This window comes from Amblyomma americanum, chromosome 5 (assembly GCF_052857255.1).
Source record: "Amblyomma americanum isolate KBUSLIRL-KWMA chromosome 5, ASM5285725v1, whole genome shotgun sequence".
In the NCBI taxonomy this organism is placed as follows: Eukaryota; Metazoa; Arthropoda; class Arachnida; order Ixodida; family Ixodidae; genus Amblyomma; species Amblyomma americanum.
The window spans coordinates 127,392,920-127,415,818 of NC_135501.1; the positions used below are offsets into that span (position 1 = coordinate 127,392,920).

The 22,899-nt window shown below is 45.3% G+C and overlaps 1 protein-coding gene and 1 long non-coding RNA gene across 3 annotated transcripts in view; one reads left to right on the top strand and one right to left on the bottom strand.

The window, feature by feature from the left end:
- Positions 1–22,899, bottom strand: part of LOC144132675 (uncharacterized) — a 25,098-nt gene continuing 2,199 nt past the window's right edge. The window contains exons 2-6 of one of the 2 annotated variants that reach the window (XM_077665264.1): positions 16,249–16,398; positions 11,817–12,096; positions 8,559–8,596; positions 7,681–7,827; positions 1–2,534 (exon numbers count right to left, since the gene is read on the bottom strand). In XM_077665264.1, the coding sequence (XP_077521390.1) occupies positions 2,463–2,534; positions 7,681–7,827; positions 8,559–8,596; positions 11,817–12,096; positions 16,249–16,344 (633 nt within the window). In that variant the 5' untranslated portion in view covers positions 16,345–16,398 and the 3' untranslated portion in view covers positions 1–2,462. Of the gene's footprint in view, positions 2,535–7,680; positions 7,831–8,558; positions 8,597–11,816; positions 12,097–16,248; positions 16,399–22,899 lie in introns of both variants that reach the window. The other variant, XM_077665263.1, reaches the window with a different exon arrangement.
- LOC144132677 (uncharacterized) overlaps positions 16,710–22,899 on the top strand; it is a 20,339-nt gene continuing 14,149 nt past the window's right edge. Inside the window, exon 1 of the long non-coding RNA XR_013314893.1 lies at positions 16,710–16,769. This is a non-coding gene — a long non-coding RNA (uncharacterized LOC144132677). The remainder of the gene's footprint in view (positions 16,770–22,899) is intronic.

Sequence of the window (22,899 nt, forward strand, 5' to 3'; positions counted from 1 at the left end):
TTTATCTTCCCACCTACTTTATTTCCTCCTCAAGAATGAACTCGGCAATGGGGTGTGGAGTCACATTGAGCACAACATTTATAATTCAGCTATATTCTGAAAAAAAATGCATTTATATATACAAGAAGAGGCACTTAAACACGCAGGCACGCGAAGATATGGCATAAAGGTCCAAAATCTAATAGCAGGTATCATGCAAAATGTGATGGAGCGGTCTGGTGAGGAGGCCTATCTAGACGCTCAGTGCAAGAAACATTGACTAGAAATTCTCATCCACATGCACCACCTCCGAGAAAAGAGGTGCTTTGCCCCAATTTTGATGTACATATCCGTAACGATCATTGGTATCAGTAGAAAAAGAGCTGGCACAAAGCACACAGAAGAGACATTACAGATCCAGACTTACGTAAAAAAACGGTTTGGCACCAAACCTATCCGATTTTAAGACGCGCAAAATAAACGAAGAAATTCGGTGATTGAGAGGGATAAGAAATGCTGTCTCGTTAGGATAATGATGGCCCTTTTCCAAGAAGCAAAGTTCAGAGAACGGTAACGCGGAAATAGAAACATTACGAAGGCTAAAAGCAATAAAATTGCCTAATATACATAGCAAGCGAAAGTAAAGCATGGAAAACGCACCTGTAGTGCTTAAGCTATGAAGAGGCCTGAAAGAAATCTGTACATCGACAAGTTCGAATCTTCCCTGAACCTTTAACCCCAAAGCACTGTAAGATTAAACTGAAGCTCTTGACACACGCAAAAACACCAGTAAGGCTACGCCACGAAAAAAGAGTAATGAGTCGTACATATAAAGCAGCGTGCTGGTCACAGGGTGCTCTGCACTCAAAACGGATATCGGCATAAAAAAGCGCTGTATACAATATAAAAATACAAGAAATATATACAGTACATGTAGGCGAGAACTAGCCAAAACAAAAAGGGGAAAACAAACTGAAGCTTTTATGCCGAAGCCTTCAAGTGGCGCTCCCAGTGAGAAATACAGCATGCCTTTTGAGAACGGTAATTCTCTCGTCTCTCCTGCCTACGGTTCATTCTTACCTGCTGTTTGTTTTTATTCCACGTAAGTGCCTTTTTTTACTTACTCTGGGGGGGTAGGCGCGAGAAAATGAAATATTACCCTATGTACAAACCGTCTGGAATACAAGTCTGGTTGCTGAAGTTGTGGGAAGAACTCTAGCAGTAATAATAATAAAAAACTATGTAGTCACTCTTCCTTATGTGAAAAAAAGACGAAACGTCTACAGAAACATCTACGAGGCAACTCCGACTTTGGCTTCAAGATGGGACCCACAAAACGCTTCGAGTTGTACGACGGCGGAAGCCTGTTTGTCGACGAGTACATTACACAGCTGCAGTACGGAAATCGATTGGTCACCTGCTATCCCGATCATGCGTATTGTGCTGCACAAGCATACTTGGCGTCGACTTTCCTTGCATTGAGCATAACATTGGCGCCTGAGGAAAAAGAGCATTGACTGCGTCCGCGTTTAAGAATACTTCACATTCCCAAAACAATCCTAAATAAAAGACCGCCGGTGCTTCGCTTTGTAGGCTCTGGAGCGAACAGGCTAACTTGTTCTTGATAATGAAGTCGGAAACTACGATGTCTTAACGCTTACGTTAAAACAAAAACAGCATGAACTTTGTTTGTGCACGTTAAAAGCTAATACATGGGACTGGGAAAGTATGAGCCAGCATTAAAAATGTGAGATATTACTTTTATACTATTATATTACAGTAAGACATTAGTACCAAGCAGGCGAACAAAGGGAGAGCACACTGCCTTGTAAATGTGTCTCTTCACTATCTTTTCTAAACAGCGCTTGTTCTACTGTGCATTAACTATAACCACGTCTCTGTTCGGTTATGAAGTAACTTTAAAAATTCTGCTGCATTGCGAGCTGTTTAGATTAAACAGTTATGTACGAGATTGCGCGAAAAGAACCAGCATGAAAATTTATTGGTTGTGGGGAACCTTTAAATGCAGCGGAAAATATTTCATTGTAACAAAAGTTCAACTTTGAGAGATGTAACTCCTATACAATTTCAGGCTGAATAGTGAGGAAAGGAAGCCGCAACAAACAAACAAGACTTCAGGAAACAGATGGAAAAATCACATCGACACTTTTCTGCGGGCAAGAATCAAATGCACGGAAAGTCTAAGAGCCTGCCCGTCAACAGCTGCGAACAACTCCCCCGAACGTCTTCAATGAACCAAACCTCTTCCTAGCTTTCTGCACAGGAATATGTCCGAGACATTGCACTACTGGAAGACAGCGCTGGAAGAAAACAATGCTGGATGATAATGTCCACTGCGCTTCGAACGCAGACCACCAGGCATGGAAGTACTGTGCCCACATTCTTTTGATTGCAGCCTTCGCCGTGTCATTGGTGAAATTCAATCTGGCCCGCCAGGTGAAAGAGGTCAAAGAGTGGCCACATTAAAACTCCTCGTCCGAACTTGCGGCTAGAAGCTTCATTCGGTCAGCAGCCTTCATCTTCCGAAAAGTTTTCTGCAAGAGAAAATAAGTAAAGAGCATCATGCGCTTGCGTTCTCAGGGTTCACAAATCGCATATTGCGGCAATGCCGCCTACAAAGCAAAACCAAAAGGGTTAACTCAGTTTTTCTATAATAAAGAATGGGTATGTGGGAAAGCTTGAGCCATTAAATATGACGCATACATCTTATGAGCAGTGGGAGGCTCAAATGATTAGCGTATCTTTAAATATCAGCTAAACCTCACCTACTGGGTTCGTGACGCGGCTCGGGCCACTGGCGCTCTGTATGAGGACCCCACCTATTTGATCGTCAAGCAATTCTTGAAACTAGTTTCTCGATAAATTTTGTTCTCTCTCTGTTTCTTTATTATAACATCCAGCTCACTAATTAGCAGGGTGACGAATATTAGTTCGATGAATGTGTTACGAAGTTTGAGTGCAATGTTGGTGGACGTAACAGAAGGGCGCAGCAGTACCCAAACCACAGAAGGCATGAAGCGAAGTACAGAAGGCTGGCTCCAGAACATGAATTACTAAATAGTTTGATTGGCTGAACGTCTTCGCCAGTGTCCGATGGGCGACGCATTTTTGTTATAGTTTGACCATCTTCATGAAGGTGCTTTTCTGGCAGCAGCGTTTATGCGCTAGTAACAGCGAGAAATGCGTGTCTTCAGCCATAGTGCTGATAAAAGTGAGGGAATGGAAGAAGGAATGCAGAGCAGCTGTGAACAGAACCTCCCATAAGTCACTGCAATGTAAAAGCAATTGGGCATTCGAATCTGACTTGTCGTTAGGTCATGACGTTCTACGTGTGCGCAGGAGGGCCAAGGTAAGAAGATGTTGTAAAGCAATAATAATAGCCGTTTAACAATAGGTTACGGACAGATATCAGTCTCGCTGTTGTGCTACCTAATTCCGTGGGAGCACAACGCAATGACATTTTTGCTGCCACAGAGTTTCATTTTGCTCAGGTAAAAAAACGATTGTGCACTAAAATGTACGTTGAGTCTCACGAGGATATGTCTCCTCTTGTGAATGTACACCATCACCCTTTCATGTTTAAACTATTCTCTTCGTCCATCGGTTGAGGCCTTTTGAACTTTCCGAATTCCCTCAGTGTTTCTCAGTAAATGAACCTGCAGCTGTGTTGCTGAAAGTACAGCTCAGGCCGATCCCATTTAACTCCAAAAGAAACACAGTATTAGTGAAAGCCACCTTAAGAACTTCGGCAATAAGACTAACCCGAATGTTCTGGTGAAGAGTTCTAGAGTACAGAGAAGAAGGAAAAATACAACAAAGGCGAATGGTTGAATTTCTGAAAATATTTCGTTTAATCTTTCTTCACCGTTTTGGAAACAGTGCTCGAAGCTCCAGATTCACGCAAGGTTATGGCAAAGCCGACTTCCTCGACAACATACGCTAAGAAAACTCCGGGAAGAGAAGCTTCATTTGCGCCTCGTTCAAATCTGTGGGAAAGCCTTGAGGGCGAAACTGTTTCGTCAAAAGCGTAATCTGGCGCTGTACAACTAAGCTAAACAGGGTTAGCGTGTTCTTGGGAAATCATTAAGTTAAATTGCTCTTTCTGCTTCAGTGTTTTTTCACGCCGTTCAGCAGTCGTATTCGAAAATACTCACTTTTGTGGGATAGTCTTTGTACGCCGGTTACGAAAATAAAACTCTAGAAAACAGCTCAGCACGAGGAGTGGATAAAAAATTACGGGACGATTATAGGGCTGATGCAAGAATTCAGCGAAAGCACTTGGAATTGCCCTCAGTGATTACTCGTATAGTCCGATGTTTTTACTTTAATGAAAGCTTTTACTCTAAGCGGCTTTTTTCCCATACTTGACAGGAATTTACTGTAGGGTGAAGGTGGGCTGAGGTCGGTGGGGTGGTGATGTGTTTCGAGGGTGGTAACCCTCACCTGCACAGCCGACCCTCATAGCTAGGGGGATGGAGTGGGGAGGTGGCTATTGGGTGCTATTTCTGGTGGACAGCCGGCTTTCGCACTGAGTCTTTGAATTTTGTTTCGGCGTCTCTTCTCCGCTCCGATCTTACGTGGGATTCTAGTGGGGGGAGCCTTGTGGACGGTGGAGGTAGGTTGGTTGGTGGTGGGTGCCGTTTCTGCAGGGTAGAAGTGTTTGGGAAGAGTGGTTGGCTGGTGCTTGCGGAAGGTGGAGGATTTACTGTACAAGGCTAGAGACCGACGCCACGATTTTCGCATTTTAACACCAGTATTTTTTAATGAAATGACGGAAAAAAAGAACATTCGAAACAATTTAGCTGTCCTGCTGGAGTACCTACAATGACTAATTTTCTTGTGATTTTCCCGCCGACACTTCAGTTGGAACACTTTCATTGCTTTTCTATGTTATGCATGAGCCATCGCTTTCTAGAATGTTTCAGTACCTTTCATTGGATTATCATATGTTGTTATAATATACTGACGTACTAATGAACCTCAATCCACCCATTAATAACCAATAATGCTCCGAAATTTATTTTCTGGGATGCGCCTACCTTCAAAATTTTGGAGCACTTTAGGGAGAATTTATGGAGAGCGCCAACTTCGAAGTTTTGGGGGGTCCTCAGATTTTCAATTTTGCGGTTCCCTATGATCGGTTCGCTGGTGATCAGGTGATCATAACCCTCTCATTAGCATTCATAGATGGCGGGGAATCCTCATACCCCGATTGCTGCAGTGGTGCAGCGGTTAAGCGATTCGCCACTGCGACTGCAGGTGGCTGTTTCAAGCACAGCCACCGGTGGGGCTTGTGAGGCCCAGGTTGCTTTTCTTGAGCTCACGTCACGCTCATGGATAGCGCTGTGGTAGGCAGGTGGCAACTGCACTGAACTTGGTAACTGTGGGCAGTTGGCTCACAGTCCAGTGCGCAGTATGCCGCCTGCCACGGTGGACAATGACTTCACAAGGTCACGTGAGCACTCTCGACCAATCAGGGCGTTTCATGACAGAAAAGCAATAAATTTTTTGTGGCACGAAAACCCAAAATGCTGTCGTATTAAAAAGGCGCTTGCAGGGAAGGCAGCTCCGGCAATCTTAGCAGCGTCATCTGAATGCTCACTGTGTCGTGTATCATCGCGCTCTACATGGAAAGCGACAGGGCGACGAAGCAGACTAAGAAATTCGCTCCAACGCTTGATGTTAGATGAGACGGGCTAGGGATCACTTGTTTTCAGCAGCATATGCCATCTATGATGGCTACCAAGCGAAACAGCAGTTTGACAGATCGCCATTTTAAACCGCCAGCGTTTCTTTTCCGGGAAGCGCTATCGGTGAAATTAATAACTTCGATGTTCTTGATAAAATTTGCTAAAGCACGCAAATCTATATTTGTTTGCAGTTCTCAGAGATCAGGCAAAGATTGAAAGAAATGAGCCAATGGACTGAACCAATTAATCTGTCGCTGCGTATACAGTTGAACCCTGCTACAATGAACGTAGCTGCAAAGAAATTTTCGCTTCAACGAAATATTTCCAATTTCCCGTCAGCTCGCCATAGAAAGTAAAGGAGCAACTTTCTCATTACAACGAACCATTTTTGGGGCGCGTTTCCGCTTCAGCAAATTTTGTTATGTGAAGCTGGGTTTAAAAATCTATCTTACAATAAAGCAAGCATATCGCCGCCCATTTTTGCACTTCCTTAGGTCTACGCTGCTTTGTTTCACTAAACTTTCGGTGGAACCAATAGATCCAATCATTCAAACGCACATGAAGACCGCCATTGCTTGGTGGTGATGACAATCGGGCTGGCTGCCTTGCGACAAGACGCGGGTGCAAGCACTTGTTTTGTTGCAAGTCAGAGCCACAACCAATCTGTCGCCAAAGGACGCAGTAGCCTGGCAACAGCAGCAGCGAGTTTGCCATAGTTTTTTTCACCCGTGCTTGTGCTCAGCAATCGACACGAGCATGGCGACTTTGTCTAGGAAGCGGAAGCTCCTTTATCTTAAAGAGAAGGCACGAATTATCAGCGTGGCATCCAGCGGCAGGAAAAAGGGAGATGTTCCAACGGGTTTGCACGGATGTTGGAGCGAATGTTGCAGCAGAAGATGCATCAGCCCTGCCATCTGCATTGCATGTGATGGACGCATTCGACACCATTCGTGCTTTCATTGGTGCGCATGGCGACGACATCGCGATGCAGTTGTTGGCCGAGTGTGAAACCTGCACCACGACGCTCATGCCCACTGAAAGGACGCAAGCCAAGATGACTGAATGTTTTGGAAATAACTTATATTTTTGAACAGTGAAGAGAGATGTTAGTTTCTTGGGCTGATTTCGCCGCAGTGAAATTTCCGCTTTACCGAAATTTTTCGCGTACCCCGTGAATTTCATTTAGCGGTGCGACTGCAGTACATTTGTATGAGCAAAACTTGGATTTGTCTTGTCTATCTGGAGTTTGCATTATTCATACCTCATAACTATCTTAGAGTTCCTGCACACTAAGGATAATCATTTCATGACAGCGAAAAACGCACCTATGTCCAGCATCCTCATAACGAGAACTTATGACGCCTTAACATCATTAGAAGCAGACCGCAAGATTTCGTGGATTCTGCACGAATTCGACAAGGAATATCATACTCCCCCGAATTACTCCGAAGTACTTATGAAACCCGCAGGAAGTATTTTTCGTTATTTAGATTATAACCATAATACGGCGCTTTTACTAGCGCGAACTGAGCGCTTTAAATCTCATGACTCAACCTGGCCACAAATGAAATGAATAATCTTCTTAAATCTGTCACTGGCATTAGTGACCCCGAATTGCTGTATTCTACATTAAAGAAATTGCTTTAAATACGTTGCACTAATACGTTGCATTTTAATATTTACGTCGTGCCGTTGCACACTGCTACCCTAGACGACCCTGCATCGCCAACGGTGCGAACAGTCTTTGCCAGTTACCATGACCGAATAGAAGGCGGGCTGGCAACAGCGGCGACGCTGTGACCACCAGCCTTTGCCGGCTGTAAGGATAAGCTGCGCGACGCGAGCCTGGCCATCGCTATTCTCCTCTGGATTGTGGTAGCATGACTAGCAGTAAGGGCAGACTAACTACTATTGGCAAATACGGTATATCCCCTTGAGCCCTGTGTGATGTTAGGGTAAATAAATCTGAAAGGAAGAAGGAACGGGTTACCGGGTCGATCTTGCGGTGCAGCTTGCGGCGATTCCTGGAGCGACACCGCCTGCGGCAGCACCCGATGCACGCCAGGGAGCAGAGGATGAGCACGGCAGCAGCCACCCCGCACGCAATTGGTATCAGGATGCTCATCAGGTAGTTGTCCTCCTGCCACCCAGTGAGAGTCAACGGGCGGGAGCGTTAAACTCTTGCAGAGCGTGTCCTCGAGGAGGACGCAAGTGCGGAAAAAAATTACGACTTTTTGCCAAAACTACACAGTGAGATAAATTACGCAATACATGGGGCTTTGGTGATTGCTGGACGGCCGCTGAAACTTGGGACAGATTTTTTTTCTCTTTAACGCCGAGTTCTCTTCCCCTCTGCACTCACATAACGTCACTGTGCGGTCCTCCTACCATCCTCCAGCTTTAATAATATATGTGAGGTGTTTTCTGTTCCTCTATGGTGTCTTTTGAGCCCTCTTAACACAGAAGTTCAACAAAATCCTACAGGCATTGCAAAAAGCGCTCTGTGCAGTAACCGCAAGTCTTGTTTGCTTCGTTGTTTAACACTCCACTTGGCGTTCTCTGCGATCACAAAGCAAAAAAAGAACATCCACGCGGCGAAGTCATCGCAAATGTTGTGCCAACTAACGGTGTTCAAGCGAGGCTAAAAGGTGCCAGCACAGTGACGCCCAGCAAATACCACGCAAACAGCTAGCTCTATTTAAATTATTGCCCACACCACAAGAGAGAGGAATGCAGCTAGGATATACTAGTGATCAAGGGACAATAAATACATTTCTCAGCAGTTGTGAATGGTCAGCACCCATCCTCGTTCTGTCCCCTCGCAGAACAGTGCTGTAGGACACGCGTCAAGTGTTTGCTCTCACTCACCCGCCATGTTATCCATGAGCTGAAGAAGTAGGTAGGGTCTGCAAGGAGAAAAAATCGCACTGTCAAACGTAGTGAATAGCAATATTTAAGTGCGTAAAAATGGATAACACCCAACTTAAAAATGGGAGTGACTAGACAAAAAGTTCACTGAGGGAAAGAGTGGCGCGTTCTGTACCGCAGATGCTACCGTTCGATGCCGTCGTATTGTGTACATACTAACATAAAATGCCAATGTTAGTCATTGTGAGCGCGACCACCTGCTGTAAACGAAAAGCCGTGCTAACTATACATGGAACGCTGCCTAACGTGTATGCGTACTCGTCTTTTGTGGGGACACACTGCTTCGTCCATGCTTCGGACGTTCTCATACTTGATTATTCGTGAATATATATCCGTTGCGAACGATGAGAAGTCTAAGACGATAACCCTAGTTTTTTGCAGTGCCAATTGTAAGAAAAGATTCAGGTCGTAATCGAAGCAGAACGTTGATCTAGTCGAATTGCACTGTGTTCCCTACAAACATGCCTTTTTGGTGCCGCAGTTATCTTTCAGTAAATAAATAGAAACATACTTGCGCTTCTTAGAAAAGTGAGAATAACGAGAAAAAGTGCAAGACGTACGCTAGCCAAATAAAAAAGTTCACGTACATTTTGTGCTGGAAGACGATGGAACATGGTTACAGTGCTAAGCAACGAAGACTAAAGCCGATTTAGACACCACGAACGGCTGACATCATCTGAAGCTCCGTTTCTTTCTTGTTTTTGCAGCTTTATTTAACTTTGCTTCTTTAGTTCTTCAACTGCTTTCCAGCTGCATGTCTGAATTTGCGGCTGACGATGTTTTAGAGGCACCTGGTGCTTCGAAGATGTTTCGTTCTTTCAATATGCTTCAAATGATGTCCGCTGTCCGTGGCGTCTAAATCTTCTTAAGTCCTTTCTTTTTAGCATTGGTAACACGCCTAACCTTGTGTAAAACTAACAGCCAGCAAAGCAACCAGCACTGTGTAGTATTATGAACTTGTTTATTATCTACATTTATCTAAGAGTGTCAAGTTTATGTATATGACAGTCACTCATAAAGATGTCGCCTAATTCAATAAAATGCTTCCCCGGATCAAATTTTGACTGCAATTTTTGAACCAAAAATCAACCTGCCTACAAAAGGGTAAACAGCATGCCTTCAGCTGAGATAGTTGAAGCAGCATGTAACGTCACGTTGGGCAGGTGGTATGTTAGCGCACATCCATTGCGTGTGGTCAAACTGACCAGACTGGTAAAAAGACCACTGTTCTTCCGCGAAATATCAACGAAAGTTACATGATATGGTCTCATCGAATAAATAATTTGTAGTTAACAAATCAAAGGCAATAATTAGGCTTGAGTACTTCACAGGAATGTAGGATTTCGTGGCCTTTCAGTAATCTAAGACAACGCAAAGATATAGAGAAGCTTTCCGAACTCTTCGAATACCAGAAAAGTATCTCTACTACGTAGTCTTTTTTAAGCCACTAGGCACACCTTGAGTTGCATTTACCAGCTGATACCATGCTTGAATTCATTATATAAAGGAAACAACGCTCTAATAGGTATATTTAGTACAAAGCGAGGAGATCATCCACGCCGGCCCAGCCCGATGAAAAAATATAGGAATCGAATGCTAACAACAGCCGATGTGCACCTGATTCAAACCTGAGGTAGAGGCAGTCGAATCCGCTTCATCGCACGCACTGAAGAAACTGGCGCAACTAAAGACGGTCGGATACACTTCATGCGATATATCACACCTGTTGTTCCTCTCAAGTGCGTGTGAAAGCTACAGGTGATAGGGGCATGTAGCTCGAGCACAAGTGGATGCGGTCATTCCTTTAGCCTCTTCACTGATAAGTATTTCCAAGATAACTGGCAGGCATAGAGAGTGGCGTGTTGTCTTGCATAAGACGGTCAAGTCCATATGCTTTCAAATAAACGAACTCTAAGTTTCGTAGCAACGGGAAATACTCTCATTTCGTTGCCAGAGACACACGAAATTAAGCGGAATTCCCCAGAGACCTAAAGTCAGCAGATTTGCTAAAATTTCATCTCTGTATTGCAAAGACGGCCCCTGAACTATGTCGCAATGAGGAAAGAACTGCTCCCTATCCGATAATATATTGCCGAAGCTTGCGTGAGTGCATCCAGGTAAACGTGTTGGAATAATGGCCCGACGTCTGACACAAGAAAGTGGATCGATATTTCGTGAGCGGCGGCGCCGGTCAGTAAAGTGGCACTTTGATCGGAGGTTGGGAAAGTGCGTTGACTTTATGGAGCAGAGTCTGGCTGCAAATGCGCTGTCCGGGAGAAGTCACAGACACTGCACACGTCGCTGCGTGTGTTCTCGAAATACTCATGATAGCACAAAGCTGTGTTTCTTCGCGCTCAGCGTGTGGAATCGCAAGTGTCGCACGGATGGCCTCGAATAGAGTTGCACAGTGCACGTTTTAATCGCCGTTGCATCATATTGAGACCAACTCTGCAGATGCACGTGCTCTCGTAGATGCATGCGGCATGCCATCATCTCCTTCGCCCTTTTGGTACTAAGCGCCCGTAATGCTCGGAATATGTGTCGGAAAAATAAAGTGCGATGCCTCTACTTCCCAAGAGAAATAGTTTAATTGATCGGCAGATCGATCTGTCAACGAACCCCGAACGTAGAAATGGCTCACATGATGTCCCTGTGTTACAGTTTATCAGTTTTATCGGCGAGGTGTTGCCTTTGTCTTTAAGTAGACCTTTATAAGTCTTCAAGGAACCAAGTGTGCACCTTTCTAATCTTTTAATTGCGAGGCTTTAAAATTTGGTTTTCGAACGAGTCCCTAATTAGGCAACAGAAAAGCTTAATCGGCGCTGTGAGATTGTCCTTGTCATCAGTTCACACCGAGCCCCGATGGCAGGCGGACATAGTGTTCAAGTGAGAACTGGTTTCAGATGGAACACCGAAACGGTGCGGTTTCCTAACAGGGCATGTGAGAAAATAACTACTACTCTTCAAAGCCACCGTTAAGGTATATGATTGTTCTATGTGGTTTTGTGCAACGCCCTGCTACAAGGACATTGAAGGCGGTAAAAAAATGAAAGTCGAAGACAACAAAGACAGTATATGAAGTGCCTGCGCCTGTTTCCGCTATTTTTAGTTCGACTTTCCGTTTACTTATAGTTGAGCGCTAAGTGAACAGACCAGCATCTATTTCTGCTGCTTCAATAGGCAGTGCAGTGCACTTACGCTGCGGCTTCTTCACCACGCTGTCGCCTCCTGACCCATAGTGGAGCACGGCATCACCACTGTGCACTGTCGTGCCAGCAGCTTCGGGCGCCGCGGTGGTGTTCGTCGCAGTGAGATTCGCCGCTGTGCTGTTGGACTCCGGCCTGGGCGTGGTCGTGGTGGTGGCGACCTCGCTGGCCGCCGTGGCATTGCCGGTAGTACCTTTGGGATGGTTGAGCGCCGACTCCTCCGGAACGACTGCCAGAGCAGTGTTAGGGGGGGCGCTTTCTGCCCTTGCGTCCTGCGTAGAGTGGTGCCCCAAGAAAGAGCTTTCGCCGTTTATGGTGCGGATTTCCCACAGTTGAGGAAATCACATGTGTTGAGAGACTCAACACTGCAACGCACTAACTTGGCGTAACTACGACAGCGGATGTGGATTAGCAGACATGCTAGAATGTCCACCTTCCTTTGCTATAGTGCAGATGGCACGAGTTTTTCTAACGAATGTTCGAACAGCCGTTGCCATAAAACACCGTGATAAGCTACACACGTATTAGAACGTCTTCAATGCGCTGACCTTGCAAGGCAGCTGCGTGTTGTAAAGCATGCTGACGCGTGATTGAATTTCGCCTGGTCAGTTTATATTTTACTCTTGTTGTAAAGAAGCTTTTATTCTTCCAGTCTCCTGCGCCTGTAAGTCATCCTTTGGAATTAGGCGGTTTTGCTAGCGGTTCTTTAAATACTGATATCCTTCAAAAACGCTATGCGTAATATATGGATGAATGGTTGAAGAACGCAGTTCAAGGAAGGAGAGTTGGCCGATTTTAATAATGAAATGACGCTGTGGAATTGCATCGCCCAGGAGTTGTAGCAGGAAAGCGTAATGGGTCGCAGTTGGAAATGGAAAGCATCACTACACGTTTTGTGCAGGATATTGAGCAATTTTTTGAAATCATGTTGATTTGGACATATACAGTTGTGCGAATGTAAACGGCTTTTATACACCAAAAACTGCTGTTCTAGGTTGATTTGCCTAATAAAATTGTGCAAATCAACCGATTCTATACTTCTTGAAAGATACAAAAAAGTATCACATCCCAAGAGCAATTTTATGCAGCCCAGAACCTACGCTTAGAAATGACACGTAATTTTCTTGATAGATTGCACAAAAACAAGAATTTTATAGCACTTAATTTAGGCTAATGTTTTATGTCCGACTCACCATGCACACATGTCTATTTCCTGCATACGTAGATGAACTTCTTTCTAGCACACATTTTTTTGCTGCAGCGTTTGGGATAGGAAAACAGCTACTTCACGCAAAACTGGCTGTTAATTGAAAACTGACCCCAAGAAAAATTCGGACACTTGATATCTACTTACAAACCTGTAAACATTTATAAACTGTCCTGTACCCGGACACATTCAAATGCAGACAAAGGTACAATTTTTTTCCGACTAGTCCAGCGTGATGTCGATATGCAGCCAGTTTATTAGGAATTTCCATAGCTACCTTAGCATTAATTTACTGTGGTTTCTCACGGCAGCTCAACTATGTCAATAAAAAAAGGCGGGAAATTTTGTTCACTTCCTGGCCGGTGTGCGCGCACGACGCAAGCCAGATAACACAATCTGCAATGTACAGTTTCACAATTAGCGGAGAGTAGTTTCCTCATATATAAACATAGAAACCGTTCAAAACACGGAACTGTTGCTTCCATACCTAACGCCACAACGTGGGAGTGCACCGCTACATCATGGAATTATAAGCAAAGCTCATTGCTGCACTTTAAATAGAAAGCGAACAATAATGTGCAGTAAATACACCTGATCAAGTTTTTGCATCTAGCTAGTGCCGCATGAGAATAGGAAGATTGTCAGCTACCTCTTTGCACACAGTACCCACAACAGAGTGGGCAACAAATGTTTAGGGGATTCCCCCAAGATGGAGTAGATTTTTAATAAGGGAGTAATTATGCATTGGCATCCAACGATGCGCATCTATACGGCTACCAACAAAAGCTAGAGGCCTTCCACAGAAGCTCTGTAGTTAAAGAATAATTCGTCCTAGTCCAGGGTTCGAACCCGGGACCACATATCCATCGTAGCAGTCGTTCTGCCAACTGAATTAACCGGCACGGCTAACGGCGATTATTCTAAACAATGGACCAACACATCATTTCCCACTCCGAGTTGTAGATAAATTCGCTCTCGCCCTACATACGCTAGCCGTCCCGGTAAACTCAGAGATAGATTGGTAGAGCGACTGCTGCGGTGAAGCGGTGGTGCTAGGGTTAGAGCCGCGGGCTAGGACGAATTCCTCAGAAACTATGAAGCTTTTGAAAGAGCCGTATAGCTTTCCTTTGTAGCCGTATGGCTGCGCCTGCGCTTGGGCGGATCCCAATGAGTTTTTTTTTATTATTGCTCAAAAATATGCTTTTCGGCAGAATAGAGTTATATGGATATGTGCAGGCCGGTGTCGGCGATAGATGAAAACAAGGCCCGGTAGTGGGGCCCGTGGGTTCAGACTCGAGTGTCTGGTGGTCGGCTGAGGCGGTGACCCTGAATGCCAAGGTGTCGACTGCGTGCCTCCCGAAGGGCGGAGCAAGTCAGCATAAAGTGAGGTAACGTCGCCTCTGTTGCAGAAGCGGGGCAGAAGGGGCAGTATGGAAGCGAAGTCTGTGATGTCCAGGAGCACCTGACTTCCTGGAATTTCTTCTTTGTTCCAATAAAGAAGAGTATTAAAAGCCGGTGTCCTAACACGACCGAAACTGTCTCCACAAAAGCAAGGGTCCAGAGCTTTCAAAATGTTTCAGAAAGGCATTTCCGCGATAATTGGTCCGGTCACTCGCTTGAAATTATTCGGGTCACATGCTCAAGCCTGTTGTCCACGATTACATGGATGTGGAAGCGAGCGATATAGAATACTCGATAAAGATGATGCGTGTTGTGGCCTGCCGCGCATGATATACCAGCAAAAATGCATGCAAAAGCGCTCGACGGCTGGAGAAATAAGACGTGAAGAGCATGACAATTTTGGTGGGATCAAACAGCTCGCAAAGTTTGTTTCAGAACCTGTATTTGGGGCAGCCAGTGCTTCCAATATGAAATTTCTATACCTTGCCATTCTTTCTGGACACAGAAGAAAGAGTACTGTCGAAAAGTCGATTTGCTAGCCTTATTAATAAATGGTTTGCCTACTATGAACTCTGGGGCCAGGGAAGAGACAAAGCTAGAGGATGGTCATGACGGATATATATACAACGGTTACGTATATAGCTCGAATCTAGTGTTTTGTTTTCCGGCTTCCTGATTCACTGCCACATTGTTGATCGATGCCACGAAGAGAGCATTGGTCCGTCCTAAACGGCTAAAGCTCTAAGTATCTTTCGTTCAGGCTTCAGAGAGGATGGAAATGTACCAATTGGCTTTATTAGCTAGTACGCCATGGGTATCGCCATGCCGCACCTACGAATAACAATATTATCGTAAAGATTTATGACGCCATCTGTTTCTATGAAAGAACACTCGTAAAGCTTCTTGGAAACCAGAAATGTTTCTCCGGTAGCGCTTTTCATTCGACAGTTGGCGCTGGATGCCGTTGAGCTACGAAATTTCACCATAGTTCGGCAAAGCTAGAATTATAGACGTACTTGAGTATATTAAAGAAAACAGCTGGAGCTTAAACGACAGCGCCTTTAGCAATGATTATCAAGTGCAACTTAGGAGGGATATTCGGTCTCAGATTACGTACAGGTTTAGCCAAGCGAAGCTTTGGTACTCTTCTCTTGATCTAATCTTGAACGAGATAACGCAGGAAAAACCACATCTGCAGATTAGGTCTTTGCATTTTCGGCGCAGATATTACCGATTTAGATCGCTTTTGGAACATCAAAACTCAGTTTCGCTTTGTCGTTGCGTGTGTGTGGGAGTGCTATATTAATCTCAACTAAAAACTTTAGTTTCGGTTGAAACCGCGTGACGTCAAAATTTACTTTGGCCGGGATTTCTAATCAGCAAATTTAATTTTCAGTTTGGCAACAACATTATACGTACACCAATAATCACCGGTAGAGAGTCCGCACTCGGTGTGAGATTCGCAGGCCCGAAATTTTGCTGAAAATATTTATTTGACTCAATCAGTAGCGCCCACTACCTAGCCCGCATGAGCAAGAAATGCTACCAGCCTAATATGAATTTCATGTTAGTTAGAGTGATAATGACACAAAATACTGTATATTAACACGTATAGGCCTTCAGCGAAGCTTAAGATTTCAACTTTTAAACTTGTGAAGTGCGCCGAGTGTTTACTGGCAATTGAAGTACATCATGCGAACCCGTGCGGTTGAAAGTGTCCGCCAAACGGCCATATAGGGATCTTTGTCTTTCTCGGCAGCAGATGCTTTACTGTGTCTGAAAACTGCCGTGGCAGATTGCCTGCGTGGAACGCTACCTTTGAAACAGACTGGGCCGACGGTGCAGACTCGCAGACGCAGGCGACGGCGAGTACAATCCCCAGCAGGAGACCACCGAGCCGATCAGCCATCATGGCGGCAGCCGTGGCGTTGCCTGACGGTCGCTAGATTCTTCCCCGGTCACTCATCTGCAAGATGTCGAAAACACAATCGGTGTGCTCTGTAGCAAGCATTGCCGATCACAGTCAAGCTACACAATAAAAAGAGCGTAATTTTACTTTCTCCAGTCACTGTTGTTCCAGGTCCCTGCCTGCTAGAGAAGGCACGCCTGAGGCACTGCCCCACGCCGACAATTGAAAGTGCCACTGCTCATGATCGAGCCCTTGAAATTAAAGCTTTGATGAAGCCAAAGCCTGAGCGGCCTAAAAAACGTCAGCCACGTTTTGCACACATAGTTGGCGACTGGGGATCTGCTCGTTCACTTAATATTACTAGCCGTACTCTTAGCGCGTGTGCGCGACGAGCGGTTCTCGACTGCGACTACTTCCCATAACGTCAGGTGAGTGCCCCGCAGATACGCCCAGTAAACACGGAATTCTTAGGTGTTCAAGGGCGCTGGTACTGCCAGGAAGTTTTATCATGTTTCTGGTCAGCACGACATAAAGTAACCCTCGGTCTGTCTATAAAGTTCAACAGCATGAGCCAGACGAGCACGCAAGATAATCGCTACACCCTGCCTTTGATATCTGCTCTTCAACATGTTGAAATACCATTTAAAAAAAGCGTTCGCTTGCGTAGTTGTGTGTGCGCTTTTTGCCTTCCTACCAGCGTTTCCTCCTACTGCACTAGCGGTGATTACAAAAGAAGTATGAAGGAGCAAACTTCACACATGTGAGTGGTAAAATAGAAAGGAGTACCGTGAAGCCGCGAATGCAGCCAATGCACTCGTTTCGACGCAAGCATGCATAGACCCACACTGTTTAACTAACGCGACCACTAGCCGCCGCGATGGCTGGATGGTTATGGTACTCGGCTGCTGACCCGAAAGACGCGGGCTTGATTCCGGCCGCGGCGGTCATATTTTGATGGAGACGAATCCTGTAAAATATCAGAGCACGATAAAGATCAGAATTCTCGCAGGAGATTAGAATTATCCTAAGACCTCCCTTACGGCGTGCCGCATAGTCTCAGTCGTTTTCGGGCGTTAAACCCTATAAAAGCAAAATCAACTAGTCTAGTGCTATTTTTGTTAATTGTTGATCACTCTTCGTGACGTGTGCGAGCCACTGTGTCTCAGTGGCTGCGAGGTTCGCTTGCTGACCCGAAGTTCTTGGGGGCCACACCTTAATGATTCCGAAATGGGAACGTGCCCGTGTGCTGTGCGATGTCGGTGCACAGTAAAGAACCCTCGGTGGTCGAAATTATTCTAGAGCCCTCTCGTACGGAGCCTCCCTTAGCCTGTGTTTTCCTTCGATGTGATAAGCATCAAATGCATGCCTTCCCAATGTTTTAACCGTTCAATAAAAAATATACCTTTTTCTGTAAAGTACCGAGATTGAGTTCATTTAAAAAAATGCGTTTTACAAAGAAATCATTTGTGCAGCACCCCTTCGAAATAGTCTCCCTTGCAGTATATACACAGCTTCCAACGCTTCTTGAAGTCTTGGAAACAGATAGGAAACGCTTCTTTTGAGAGGGCTGTCAGCTCCTTTGTCGCAACGCCTTGAATGGCCTTCACGCTCCCCATCCAGAGCACTTTTAGGGTTCACTTCACACAAAGAAACAGGAAAAAATCGCATGAGGAGAAGTCAGGCGAGTATGGCCGATGGGGAAGTACAGTAATGCTGTGTTTGGCGAGAAATTTTGTCACGCTGAGAGAAATGCGCGGCCTTGCGTTATCGTGGAGAAGGCTCAATGTCCAGATGCTCATAAGTTAGGGCGGCGGCGTCGCAGTGCATTACGCATGTGTTGGAGCACGCGGATATAAAACTCCTGATTCACAGTCTGCCCTTGAGGGGCAAACTCGTGGTGTATGACATTCCTGGCGTCGAAAAAAACTTTGTTTTGGCCTTCTGTCGCCGCACCTTCCTCGACGCTGGAGAGCTTGTGGACCGCCATTCAGCGCTCTGCCTCTTTGTTTGAGGACCATGTTTCGCCTTCACCAATGATGCATGCTATCGACGAATGCAGCACTCTTCTTTGCCTCGGAGAGCAAATAAGCGCTCACTGATGCCCGCGTGTTCTTGTGGTTCTGTGTGAGGGAGTGCGGCACAAGTCTGGCATTCAGCTTTCGTTTCCTCAAGTTCTCAAGAAAAATTTGGTGGCATGGTATCTTACTAATGTGAAGAGCATCGGATAGCAAGCGGACTGTAATGGCGCGGTCTTGCTGTACGACTTCCCTGATCCGAGCCACGTTGTTTTCATTCCATGAGGTTGAAGGCCGCCAATGCCTTGTGTCGTCTTCCGCCGACGTTCTCCCCGAAGCGAACCTCTTGTGCAACTAGAAAACTCGCGCCCGCGATAACGTCTCGTTGCCGTAAGCGTCACGAAGGAGCTCATACGTCTGTGTGGCTGTCTTGCGAAGTTTGATATAGAATTTTGTTTACACGCTGTTCGAGGTGGACGTACATGTCTCCACATTCACTTACAGTAGAATGCGCAGACGACTAGTGACAACGTATTTTTCTACATGTAGTGCCATCTAGCGGCTGCCACAGCAATTAACATATATAGCTTAGGTTAGTCCGAAAAAGATAGCGCAACACGTAAGCACCAATGTTTGTTTTGGGGAATCATTTCTAGAGAAGAAAATAAATCACACTCGAAACTTTACGGACAAAGGTTGTATATGGCAGTAACAAGCCATCTACGCAGCATCGAGAGTAGACGAACACTTTGTGAATGCCCAGGCGAAACAATGGTCGCGCGATGTCCTGGTGCTTGAGAAGGCCAGCATATAAGGCGGCGATCTAAAGTCTGGTTGGCTGGTTTATCAGCCAATTATTGGGAACTCGACAGTTCGTATCATCAGCCTTTCTGTTTCTGCAAGAAGATATTGCAATTGCTTACCGATGTAGTGCGTTTATTATAATTTTAAGGAGTTCTTTGCGGCTTTTTGGAAAATGGTTTTCTAACGCAACCTAAGAGAAATAGCAGCCGCTTATGCAGCCGGCCCACGCATACAGATTTTCCTAAGGAGCACACTTTGAACTCGTGCTATTGATATTGCAAATTTGGTTTCACATGTCACAACTGGGTTAATAGGGATGCGGGCTCCGGTCGAATATAATCTGGATTCTTCGCGAAGAATACTTGTTCACTTCAAGAGAATGCTGATAAAAAACACCGAATGCACAGGTCGTCATACCCTTTGTGACGTGCGACAAACAGCACACGAATGACTCCAGACTGGACTCGCTCAAGTTCTCGGGGTTCTAATTTGCAACATAAAAAATCCCTGAGACGTTGGAATATGACTGCATATCTTTTTATGAAGTGGGCATTTAGAAAATGCCTGACGTGGCGCCGCGGCTTTTAAACGGCGCTCAATCCGAGAGGGCACTACCCTTTCGGGATTTTGAGAGGAGCTATGTGTTCACAATGCGCGACAGGGATGGAGCAATTCAAGACTCGTTTAATGTAAGGGTAATCGCGCCTGCGCTAAAAAACCACTAAAACTAGCAGATTCATTAGTGAAACATTCAGTCTGTATACTGACAAGTGCTGGGCACGAACGGGAAACACCCAGCTTTCCCTTCTGATTATCATCTCATTAGCATCTCATGCAAGTAAAGTTCTCTTTAGCTCATACGTTCCGGTGCTGCTCTCATCGTCCAGAACGCAGTCCGTAGCCTAAAGTAGACTGTAAGCGCATATACGGCGCGCAACACTGAAAAGTACGTGGCCCTGCCAGTGGCAAAGCTACGCGCATAGGGCGCTACCTACAAAGACGCAGACACTCGTTTGAAATGGCCACATGCGAGGGCAGGTGGTCGGAAAAGTTATTGCTCGAACGGCTGCGTACATGCTGCGTTGTTTATGGGCTTCGAGATGCGTGCCGCAGTTAGCTTGCTCGACCCATCGACAGTTGGGGTTGAGGCCTCTGCGCGTAAAGGTCCTAGTGCCGCAGTGTCCGAACCCTAAATTCGACACGTATTCGACTGGATGTCAACGAACAATGACTTACAGACTATTGCCTTGGCAGCTAAAGTTTGGTCATAAGCTTATTGAACAGAAATCTCGAAGTTTACAGTGAGAAGCAGAAATGAGTCTAAAACAAATACATTCCAAGAGAAAATTAAGTCTGAAGTGAAACATGCCCATAATTGAAGAATTTACCGATAAGGTCACCTCATGAAGCTCACCGCGTCACACGCAAGTATCAAATGCAAACAATTAAAACAAAAAAACGCCTACCAGAGAGGACAAGCGTCTGTACTTCACTGTTCTTTCGCGTTATTTTTTAAATTCTTGTTTACAAATACTGTTGGCCTTGAAGCCATCGAAGTGGTGGGATGTAACACAATGCATGACTTAGCTGTTTTCTATTTTTCAGCAACAGCTCATTTGCACGTGCTTTCTAACGCATAGGTTTAGTTTGGTGTTACGAGATTTAACGTTCCAAAGCCATTCAAGCTATGAGGGATGCCGTAGTGAAGGGCTCCGGAAATTTCGTCCATCTGGCGTTCACTCACGTGCACTGACATCGCACAGCACACGGGCCTCAAAAATTTCGCCTCTATCGAAATTCGACCGCCGCGGCTGGTATCGAAACCGCGAGTTTCGGGGTAGCAGCCTAGAGCCGTAACCACTGAACCTCCACGGCGGCTTCTTTTAGGCGAGTAGCGTATGTCACGTCGATTCGTATTACAACTACCGTTGTCACTTCTTTATCTCAAAGAAGAGTAAAGGAAATGGCAGTTTTTTTTAAAGCTCATTTTTCAAGCCGGACTTCCTACTCGCAGTTTTAAGTGGCCACGAAGTTTCCATCTGTGCGCATTACACATGCTTCGCTAACACGTCTCGAGCATAACTAATCGTTAAATATCTTGGTATTTTCACAATTACATTCATCTTATATTTGCTGCCTGCATACCCGATGCGCATTGATAGCACGCGTGGTTGTATTTGCGCACGTAATTATTGGGCTCTCATGAAAATAATTTCTTCGAAACCACAATTTTTGTGGCTGAGGATGGTAAAAATGCATAATTAAGACGAGTAAGGCAGACAAAGTCGCGATTTGTCAAGAGAACGCCTCAAATAAGAGTAGCTCTGCAGCTAGTGTATAACTTGTTGAGTTGGCAGATGTTTAGTTTTATGGGGTTTAACGTCCCAAAGCGACTTGTGCTATGAGGGATGCCGTATTGCAGGGTTCCGGATAATTTCAACAACGTTGGGTTCTTCTTTAACGTGCACTGACATCGCAGAGTACACGGATCTCTAGAAACTTGCAGATGAGGGCAAGCGCACGGTTCCGTTGAAATGATGCAAAACTTCCTTCCACGTCTGCTTAGTTTACTTCCCACAGAAGTTCTGCGTTTCAGTTTTTAGAACGGATAGTAAATAGACAATTAGAAACTAAGATTCTCTGTGAATTTGACGGGAATGCGAGATTTAACGTCGCAGCGCTGTACGTTGGCTATGAGAGAGGCTGCATAGTAGCGGGCTGAGGATAAATATTGGCCGCCTGCGGTTATTTAATGTGAACTAACATCGCACTGAGCATGAATGCCTGGTGCATCTCGCCTGCCGTCGGAGCCTGGTCTCGATCCTGCGTTTTTAGACGCTGCTGGGTACAATTTAACCACTAAAAAAAGTATCAAGCAATGATTACAACTCTGATAATGACCCACTGAGAAACCTAATCTCTTCTTCTGAGAGCGAGACAGATGGCTTGCTTATGCAGATATGACCCCTCTGCTTGATGTAATAAGCTTCTATGATTTCACGCTCTAATTTGTCTTTAGACCTTGCGATGAATTTGGTGTTTTCAAAACCTGGACGACACTTGCAGCTTCTGCAGTGAGTGGCCATGTGGCTCCCATAACCATTTTTTATCGCAATCTTGTGCTGCCTCACTCTTTCATTGTAGCATTGACCTGTCTGGCCAATATATTCCAGACCGCAGCTAAGAGGCACAGCATACACAAACGTCAGTAGTGCAAACAGTGGCGCGGATTTGGTGATTAGTTTTGCACTGCCTAACCATTCTTGCTTTGTTCAAAGTGCACACGCGCGACAGCTTGCAAGTAGCAGATAGAACCACATTGACCTTATACCTGCTGGCTACTTTCTTTAGATTGTGCGAAAGCCGATGAATATAGGGAATCACCACCGTCGGTTTCTTTTCTTTGTCCTTGTCTTTCTCATATCATATCATATCTGCATAAGCAAGCCATCTGTCTCGCTCTCAGAAGAAGAGGTTAGGTTTCTCAGTGGGTCATTATCAGAGTTGTAATCATTTCTTGATCCTTTTGGCACGTGTTCCTATGCTCTGTCACTGCGTGTTTTTGTTTTGCTTCTATCTTTGCCTGCTGGTGTGGTTATTAAGCGTTTTTTTTTCCATGAATAAACTTAGTTGGAAGTTGGCGCCTGTCCTGTCTTGAGTGTGCTTGTCTTCGTCTTTTAGCACCTGTACGCTTTTTTTTTGCGTAAACCATGTCAAGCTACAATCAACTAGCTCAAAT